Below are 10,446 nucleotides of genomic sequence, written 5' to 3' on the forward strand. Positions count from 1 at the left end.
TTGGGGTCATGAGATCTCAGGCCTGCCTTCTGCTTTGGCATTTGCTACTAAGGACATCAACAAATTGTGGTTCTGTCGCCACACCACAGCTCCCTGCTGTGTCTGGAGACCCCTTCCACACCTACCTCCATTTGGTTTCATCCAAATTGGGAGATCACTATATGCTTATATCACCAAAGATCCACAGAGGCAGCATATTTTTTGCTGAAAACCACCACAGTGTTTCTGTTTTGGAGAATAAACTGTAATGTATCACAAACACAGATTTAGCACCGAGGAAAGGGCACAGTGGTGAAAGGTGAATGCCTCCTGCCCTTAGCTGCAAAAGCCAGGGGTTGAAGACAAACTTCCACACTATTGTACTCATCACAGAAGGCTTTACTTCGCTAGGTTTGCCTTCAAGATACTTACACATTTCTCAACAGGAATAACAGAACAGCGAAGGCAAATCCTCCCTGAGCAGTCTTTAAGTGACATTTATAAACACCAAAATTAATATCAGAAGAAGAGGAGTTTAGCACTAAATAAAGGTTAAGTATTGATAACTGACATTCCTACAGCTAATATAATAAAGTTATAAAATGAGTGAAACCACAAGACGACTTGAGGGCAGAAACTAAGGTTTCATCATTTTTTATCATCTTCTAGTGTCTAATATCAGAGAAGGCAATGGCACCCCACTCCAGTACTCTTGCCTGGAAACTCCCATGGATGGAGGAGCCTGTTGGGCTGCAGTCCATGGGGTCGCTGAGAGTTGGACACGACTCACTGACTTCACTTTCACTTTTCACTTTCATGCATTGGAGAAGGAAATGGCAACTCACTCCAGTGTTCTTGCCTGGAGAATCCCAGGGACGGCGGAGCCTGGTGGGCTGCCATCTATGGGGTCGCACAGAGTCGGACATGACTGAAGCGACTGAGCAGCAGTGTCTAATATGATGCCTGGCCCACCAAGTGACCCTTCTATAAATTTAAACTCAAAAGAAATTATTTTAACTGTATCCTATGTTCAGAGACAGGCAATCTGAGACTCCAAGGAGAATTTCTGGAATAGACGTTAGTCTGGAAGATGCTGGACACTGTGATTGATGGCAGTGGAACTTCAGGCACTGAAGAGTAAAGTCTAAAAGGAATTAGGAAGCTAGCGGGGTGGGAAGGATGCTTAAGGGCAAGGCAGGGAATATGTATACATGTGGCTGACTCACTTTGTTGTACAGCAGAAACTAATCCACCATTGTAAAGCAATTATAGTCCAATAATAAAGATTTTTTTAAAAACTGAAAATAAAAGGAACCAGGAACATATCATAGTTAGCTCCCATAACATATTTATAATTAAATGGCCAGCTAATATGAATTATATAATTAGAGTGGCCAGTTCTGAGAGGTCTATTGCATTGGATGGCTGAAGGAAATTAAGAAATTCAAGCAGCAGGCAATTTTTAAAAAATACTCTTAAAAATGACAAATATTAATGTTTATTTAGTAGGGATCAACTGAACCTTAATTAATACTAGCACAGGTTCTCTGGGTATTTGGTACAAGTAAAATACATCTCATTAGATTTCTGGAAAAATAATGGTTCATTTAAAAAATTCATTATTGTAGGTAAAAGGACTTATTTGAGGCTTTGTCTCTTAGAAAACTGTGGAAAATTCTGAAGGAGATGGGAATACCAGACCACCTGACCTGCCTCTTGAGAAACCTATATGCAGGTCAGGAAGCAACAGTTAGAACTGGACATGGAACAACAGAGTGGTTCTGAATAGGAAAAGGAGTACATCAAGGCTGTATATTGTCACCCTGCTTATTTAACTTAGATGCAGAGTACATCATGAGAAACTCTGGGCTGGAAGAAGCACAAGCTGGAATCAAGATTGCCGGGAGAAATATAAATAACCTCAGGTAGGCAGATGACACCACCCTTATGGCAGAAAGTGAAGAGGAACTAAAAAGCCTCTTGATGAAAGTGAAAGAGGAGAGTGAAAAAGTTGGCTTAAAGCTCAACATTCAGAAAACTAAGATCATGGGATCTGGTCCCATCATTTCATGGGAAATAGATGGGGAAACAGTGGAAACAGTGTCAGACTTTATTTTGGGGGGCTCCAAAATCACTGCAGGGTGATTGTAGCCATGAAATTAAAAGATGCTTACTCCTTGGAAGGAATTTTATGACCAACCTAGACAGCATATTAAAAAGCAAAAACATTAGTTTGTCAACAAAGGTCCATCTAGTCGAGGCTATGGTTTTTCCAATAGTCATGTATGGGTGTGAGAGCTGGACTATAAAGAAAGCTGAGTGGTGAAGAATTGATGCTTTTGAACTGTGGTGTTGGAGAAGACTCTTGAGAGTCCCTTGGACTGCAAGGAGATCCAACCAGCCTATCCTAAAGGAAATCAGTCTTGGGTGTTCATTGGTAGGACTGATGTTGAAGCTGAAACTCCAATCCTTTGGCCACCTGATGCAAAGAGCTGACTCATTTGGAAAGACCCTGATGCTGGGAAAGATTGAGGGCAGGAGGAGAAGGGGATGACAGAGGATGAGATGGCTGGATGGCATCACAGACTCAATGGACATGGGTTTGGGTAGACTCTGGCAGTTGGTGATGGATAGGGAGGGCTGGCGTGCTACGTTTCATGGGGTTGCAAAGAGACGGACACGACTGAGCGACTGAACTGAACTGAACTCTTAGAAATCAGGCATAACTATTAAGAAGAACAGTAGTTCTGGAAAAAATATTCCAATGGGTCACTTCTTAGAAAAAAAGATTAATCATTACTGAAAAAAGGGGGTTATGTTCCAGGATTATGTGTGTTACTGAAAGCAAGAAATATGATGATTGAATTAAAAAGGGAGAAAGGCAAGCAGGTGTTAGGTTGATTCCCAGTGGAAATACTGTTGAAATATTGTACAGGGTTGTTGGAACTGAATTCTGAGGTTCATTTTTGTGGAAATGTTTCTTTCTTACGCCTTTGTCTGATTTATAATATTTTAAAAAGACAGTCATCTAACAAATTTTCCTTTGATCCCTTAATACTCATGTTTGCCTCCATCTTTATTTAACCTGGTCGTCAATTATTGCAGTATAAAGAAAATGATGTGGGCCAGCCAGCTTCATGCCCCAGAGCTATCAAATGTGGTTCATAGAATCCACTTTTTCAAGTCTGGCTCTTTGTTTTGGAAAAAAAAAAGTCAGTAGGGTGGCTTGAGGGAAAGACATTTCCCCCTCCTAACCGAGGGCTAATGAGCTGTCAGTCTATTACTTAGAATCCTGTTGAGAGATTTGTGTGAACAATTGAGAAAGTTTATCTGATGATTAATCAGTTGTGAAATTTAGCACCAAGTATTTGATTCTTAAGGTGAGGGGATTACTTGGGAATTGTGAGTTTCCATGTGTGGAAAAGGAGACTGTACTCCCTTCACTGTTACCATGCAAAAATCGACAACCACAACCATATCTCAGTAATAGGAGCATCCTTTTCTCAATGAACGTTTAACACCCCTCTAATTCTTCCTTTCTCTTTCTTGCAACTTTTATATATTTCTTTGGCTGCTCCTGTGCATGTGTGTGTGTGTGTGTAGAGCCTAATGGCCTGAACTTTGGTTAAATGTATACATTAATTTTTACCTGATACACTTCTCTCTTAAAGAGGAGAAGGAGGAGAAGGGGACAACAGAGGATGAGATGGCTGGATGGCATCACTGACTTGACGGACATGGGTTTGAGCAAGCTTCAGGAGTTTTGGTGACGGAAAGGGAAGCCTGGTGTGCTGCAGTCCATGGGGTCACAAAGAGCTGGACATGACTGAGCAACTGAACTCTCTCTTAAAAACATGTCAGTTCTATCTCAGCACAAAGCAGATGGACCACAGATGTTAGCTTACTCTGGCCCTAATAACAGTGATGGGAAATCCAGGCAAAGACGTGTTGTTTTCACTAATACTGCTCCTTAAATCTCAGACGATAAAGTGTCAGCTAATTACCCCCTGGGTCCCCGGCTTTCACTAGTGCATTCTAAAATACACAAAACCAAAATGAAGGCAGAACACTATTAGCACTCCATAATTCAAGCAAACAAGAGATGTGTTTACTCTGCCTGGCTACTGACCACCTGCCTTCCCATCCCACAAGGCAGGTATCCATATATAGCATCTCCCTGGTCACAGTCCTGCAGGGAGTGAACCTCTTTCTGGGCCTCACAGTCTGTGAAACTGCAAGAAGCGGGCCCGACAGCATGCCTCTTCTCTTCCTTCAGCTGCTGGTGCTCCTGCCTCTAGGGGAGGCTGTACAGCGCGGCGATGGTCGCCAGAGGCAGAGTTCTGTCTCTCTCATGCTCCTAGAAAGGAATCGCAGAGAGCTCTCCGTGGGCACTCAGGAGGAAGCAGAGGAGAAGCCAGATCTGTTTGTGGCCGTGCCACACCTGATAGGTGCCAGCCCTGCAGAGGAGGGCCAGAGGCAGAGAGAAAAGATGCTGTCCAGGTTTGGGAGATTCTGGAAGAAGCCCGAGAGAGAGCTGCACCCATCCCAGGGCTTGGTCAGTGAGCAGATCTTCCCTAGGACTTGGGGCCTCACTCAGCCCAAGGATAGGATGCCAATGGAGAAATCTCCTCTCCGGGAAGAAGCCAAGAAATTCTGGCACCACTTCATGTTCAGAATGAGTCCAGCTTCTCAGGGGATCATCCTGCCCATCAAAAGCCATGAAGTACATCAGGAGACCTGTAGGACAGTGCCCTTCAGCCAGGTATTTGTTCTGGGCGGGGGCGGGGATCCAGATTTTCAGGAGGGAGTGGACAGCTGGGATGGGTAAAAAACAGGGGACGAATGTGCCAGGAGTCTGAGTCTCACCCAATTTCCAGATTTGGTGCCTGGACCTTCATCATGAGACTTGGCAAAGTATGCTCATATTCCCTAAGTTTCTTTCTAACCTTGTAAATGCTGCAAATATGGTATGATGGTACTGCTAATGTTAGAAATCATTCATATTGATCACACAGAGCTTTTTGTTTGTTTGTTTGTTTTATTTGTTTTTACACTGGTGTGGTTTATCTGGAGAAGTAATTGATTGTACCTCCAGGTACGAAACTGGGAACTTAGAGTGATCACCAGAACTTCCCCTAGCTGCATCTCTACACTCTGTTAGACATGGATGAGCAGGTGGGTTCCATCTGCAGATAAGTGGGATACGTTGGACTCCTCCTCAAACATGCATGTATGATGGTCTTAATCCCTGTATTTCACACCCAGCTACTTCATAGGTCTATCAACTATGTCTAGGTTGTTAGGCAGAAGTTGCCAGATTATTTCTAGCATTACCGTAGCAAAAATGATTTAATACAACAGATTTTCTCATAAGCTTTCAAAAAGTAATCTTGATGTGAAATCACATTTCCTCCCCTTAGAAATGCCTGTCTCCCAATTCATGTTGTTTGGCTGATTTGTGGTTAGGATGATTGATTCCACACTATTAAGACCAGAGAGCATTCTACTATCTGCTTCCTCCAGTCAGTCTGGCAAAGCCCACACTCCAAATGTTAGATTAAAATTGAGAAATTGCATCAGATCCTTAAACACAGAGATACTGAACCAAAAGCAATGCAGGGCAGAGTAAAATTTTACAGTCCAGTAAAGCTACCCAATTAAGCAGGCAGTATTATAAGGTAATTGACTGTGCAAAGCAGTTAAGTATTCTGAAAAGGCAAGGATACATAGCAATGACAAGTCAATGATCAAATAATAATGACTGCTTTGTTGGCCCATGTATAATTAGAAAATTGCTCCTAAGAACCGGGCAATCAAATTTCCTTTGAACTCTTATTTTGAATTCTATTGCTAATCAAATTAAGAGTAAGGTGTTTGGCTCATATATTTTGAAGGACACATAAAGCTAGGTGTCTGGGGTTATGGGAGAGGCAGAGATGATGTCACACAACATGATTTAGAGGTGTAGGTGCTGCAAATTTAATAAATTTGAATGTACTATAAACACTGCAAAATAGGACAGAATTAAACTCTTGATGTTCTGATCTATTCTGTGAGCTATTGAACAAATATGTATTGAGAATTTATTATGCACAATGCACTGTGAAGAGTAGAAGGGTAAGACACTTTATTGACAAGAAGCTAACCATTAGAATTTTTCAGACCAGTAACATCAAACTTAGAGTTTGGCATTCAAGTGTAGAGTAAACGTTTTCATATTACCTTAGGTATTTCCTACAGGTTAATTTATTCATTTACCCAATGAAAGAAATTTAGTTGAGGTAGCTCTTAAGATACCATCACTTGGATATTTAAAATGTATCCAACATTGGAAAGATTTTTAAATTTTAGTCTAAGTTATCCTCAGGCTTGGGAGGGCCTCCATGGTGGCTCAGATGGTAAAGAATCTGCCTGTAATAGAGGAGAACCAGGTTCACTCCCTGGAATGGGAAGATCTCCTGGAGAAAGGAATGGCAACCCACTCCAGAATTTTGCCTGGAGAATTCCATGGACAGAGGAGACTGGTGGGCTACATACAGACCATGTGGTTACAGAGTCGGACACGACTGAGCAACTAACATCCTCAGAAGTAATAGTCTGCATCATGTATGTTAAAGAAATGACTTAAAATAATTTAATGGAGATGTGTTTGCCTTTTAGACTATCACCCATGAAGACTGTGAGAAAGTGGTTGTACAGAACAACCTCTGCTTTGGAAAATGCGGATCCCTTCCTTCTCCTGAAGCTGTGCAGCACCCCCACACATTCTGCTCCCACTGCCTGCCTGCCAAGTTCACCACGAGGCACTTAGAGCTCAACTGCACCGGCCTGGCCATGGTGGTCAAGGTGGTGATGCTGGTAGAGGAATGTCAGTGCATGGTGAAGACAGAGCATCAGCATGGCTACCCCGAACAGGCTGGCTTTCGGGCAGAATTTCATGTCCAAGATCCCTTTATCCCAGGATTTTCAACATAAAAAAAAAAAAGAAAAGCTGTTTTACTATTATCAGAAAAATTACTGATTACTCAGTCTGAAATGTTAAGTGGGTATATAATATTTTAAGAGAAAGATGGTTTACAAAATAGTTGTGAAAATGAGTTAGAGGTCATGATATTTATTCATCCATTCATCAGTGCACATTTGGGATCTAGTCTCGACTCTGCCACTAACTGGGTATAGCATGTTAACGAGCTGCAAAAGCTTTTTCTTCAAGTTTTTCATCTATAAAGGAGGGACGTGAACTAGACGATTACTAGGATCCTTTCCGCTACTATTATTACATGATCTATTTTCTACAAGTTTTGGTAAGAGACCTCCATCTGAAGATGGAAAAGAAATAAACTAGACCATAAAATGGGTTTCTTTAATAGCTTGTCAAAGCATCAGCAAATATATGTATATATTTATACATATATATACGTATGCATCTGAGCCACAGTCAGCTCCAGGTCTTGTTTTTGCTGATTGTTTACAGCTTCTTCATCTTCAGCTACAAAGAATGTAACCAATTTGATTTTGGTATTGACCATTTGGTGATGTCCATGTGCAAAGTCATCTCTTGTGTTGTTGAAAAGGGGTATTTGCTATGACCAGTGCTATCTCTTGGCAGAATTCAGTTAGCCTTGGGAAAGCTGGAGAAGATTGAGGGCAGAAGGAAAAAAAGGCATCAGAGGATGAGATGGCTGGATGGTATCACCAATGTAACAGGCATGAACTTGGGCAAACTCCAGCAGATGGTCAGGGACAGGGAGGCTGCAGTCCATGGGGTTGCAAAGAGTTGGACATGACTGGGTGACTGAGCAACATATGTATGCATGTATGTATACATATCTATGTGGTATTTGTAGAGAAGATTCCTGATCCTTGTAGCTGTTTTTGCTCTCAGGCCATGTTTTATTTGACTTTTATCAGATGATTAAGTAGGTCCATAGGTAGAAGGAATTTGGTGTTTGCTTGTCTCATTACTTTTTATACTTCCCATATAAAATCCTTAATGTCAGGTCTCTAGCTTTGAAGAAAGAACACAGATGTTACTTTTAGTGGTTTACATAGGGATAAGGAACAATCAATTATCGGTAAACAAACTAGTACCTAAATTATGGGGAAGGAAAATATATGATCAATATCAGGTTTAAAGTTTAATCCAGAGATGCTGATGCAAATAACCAAGGAATTCCTATAGATGTCAAATAAACTGCAAATGATTTAAAATTTAAAAAACAATTTACAGGTGAAATCCTTTTCCTCATGCATTTTGGTTTAGGTAGTTTAGTAATGGTTCTGTGTTCATATGACTGTGTTTGTGCTACTGCATAAAAAAACTCTGTTACAAATTTTATTTTGTAAATGGCACAGTTGCAAACTCTGAAAAGATTCCAAATATTTTAATGTATTAAATTTTCATGTATGATGCATTCTGGGAAATATTATAGCATTCATTTGTCTTATATTTTGCCCTTATTTGTTTTACCTCTCCCATAATTTAAAGGCACTATTGGAAGATTATCTAGTAAGAGTATTTCCAAAATGGCTTCATAGGCTAATGACACTGGTCCAAGTGTTTCTTTTAACACTGCAAACCACTTTCTGCTAAGGTCCTTCAATCACTGTCTGTCAGTCATTTCTCCTGTGTGTATTCATTTGTATGAAAAGCGTGCAGAACTGGCTTTCCTTAACCATATTTATTTTTCTAAAATCATTCTTTAAAAATTCATCTTAAAAGTGATGTTATTTGAATCCCTTTACTTTCAGTGTACCCAAGAATGTACATCCTGGAATAATAGTTATTTTTCTAAAAAAGTAATTAATGTCTATTTTAATTCTAGTCCTCTTTAGTCACACCATCTAACCTGGTGTTCTGAAGAAACAAGTGCATTTATATTTAGCGTATACTCTACAACACATAAATGCAATAGAATATGTGCTGCAGAGACATACATGCAACATTTATATTAGAATACATTATACCCTTCTGTGGTCAAAGACAACCTAATTGGCCAAGATATGGTCATAAGGATAAAACTGTTAAGCATCAATGATATCCCAGCTGGTCAATATATTTTGATGCCAAAAGCTATAGAGCAGCTGTCTAGTTTACAATTGCCTCACCCCGATTATGTAAACCTATCTCTGCCAATTGACTATCTTTCTCCTCCTCACACACTTGCAAATCCCTTTTATCTATGCTTGCAAATAGACTCTCCAGCCCAAGCCCCAAACAATCATCAGTTTTATTCAAATTCTGCTCTGCCCTTTGTTCATGTGTGAATTCAAGATGAGATAGCTGATGGTTGTAGCGGAGGTCACATTCAAAGAGTAGCAGCATGAAACGCATGAAATTGCCCACATTCAATGATTTTTATTTACAAAAAAGGCATTCTCTAACTGTTTGACATAATACATGGCAGCATAAGAAACAGAGGAAACACAAATATTGAACAATCTATTAAGTGCCAGATACTGTCCTGAGTCTTTTATATAAATTGTATAATTTAAGTCATGTGTAAATGCATAACTAGTACAATGCTAACAAGAATCGGATGAGGTATGTAAATACCCTATTTTGTAGGAGAGGAAAATAAGCCAAAAAATTTTAAGCAACTTGACTAAGATCACGTGAGGCATATTTTCTACTTGTATTAAAATGTTTGCCTATTTGCTGTTTGTCAATTTAGATTTAACTCCTCTAGGTCTCTTGCCTATAGCTCTCAAAGCTAATTTCTTTTTACCTCTGGTCTAGCCCTCATGTTTGAAGGGCAGTGATGTTATCTCTTGAAAGAGAAATCATCCCTAGCTTAGGTTCTCAGCCAAGCATTGCCTTGACTTAAGAGGTGGTCATGGCAAGCCCCCTTTCTCAGTTTTGGTCTCATTTTCCTCCTGTATAAAATAAGGCTGGTAATAATTACTTCAGAATTACTGTGATGATCAGGTTTAGGTAACAGCACATCAGAGAGCTTTAGATCCTATAAAGCTAGGATAAATTCACTCTTCTCTATTCAGACTTAAAAAAAAAACTGTTTTGACACATTTAAAGGACATAGAAAAAGTACAAAAAGCAATCCAACCGACCCTCAATTTCCCACTACCAGACTACTTAACATTTCATTGTCTTGTGCTTCTTGTCTATTTCCTTAAAAGTATGAACCACTTCACATATACGTCTTCTTTAACCACCATGCTGATGTATCCCCCAAGTCCCTGAGCACTCAGTACTCACCCCACTCCCAGTCTTGATTACACTTCCAATACCTTTTATATTTTTGTGAAGGTACATACACATCCATAAATAATGCATACTATTTTTGTGTATATGTTCCTTTACTCAGCAAGTATTTATTTGTCCACCAGTTCTGCGCACGATAGAGCTATAAGTCTATAGCTGTGTCCACAGCAAGGAAACAAGTCAGACAAGGCCCCTGGTCCTATAGAGTTCATGTTCTAGGGCAGGGAGACAAGCAACTTGAAAAT

General features: G+C 40.2%; 1 protein-coding gene across 1 annotated transcript; it reads left to right on the forward strand.

Annotated features, from left to right (window-relative positions):
* The first annotated feature begins 4,081 nt into the window (after window positions 1-4,081).
* On the forward strand, window positions 4,082-6,954 carry CER1 (cerberus 1, DAN family BMP antagonist). Its single transcript, XM_052645377.1, has 2 exons — window positions 4,082-4,741; window positions 6,640-6,954. The coding sequence occupies exons 1-2, from the start codon at window positions 4,082-4,084 to the stop codon at window positions 6,952-6,954; spliced, it is 975 nt and encodes a 324-aa protein (XP_052501337.1).
* Window positions 6,955-10,446: the final 3,492 nt, after the last annotated feature.

This window comes from Budorcas taxicolor, chromosome 8 (assembly GCF_023091745.1).
Source record: "Budorcas taxicolor isolate Tak-1 chromosome 8, Takin1.1, whole genome shotgun sequence".
NCBI lineage: Eukaryota > Metazoa > Chordata > Mammalia > Artiodactyla > Bovidae > Budorcas > Budorcas taxicolor.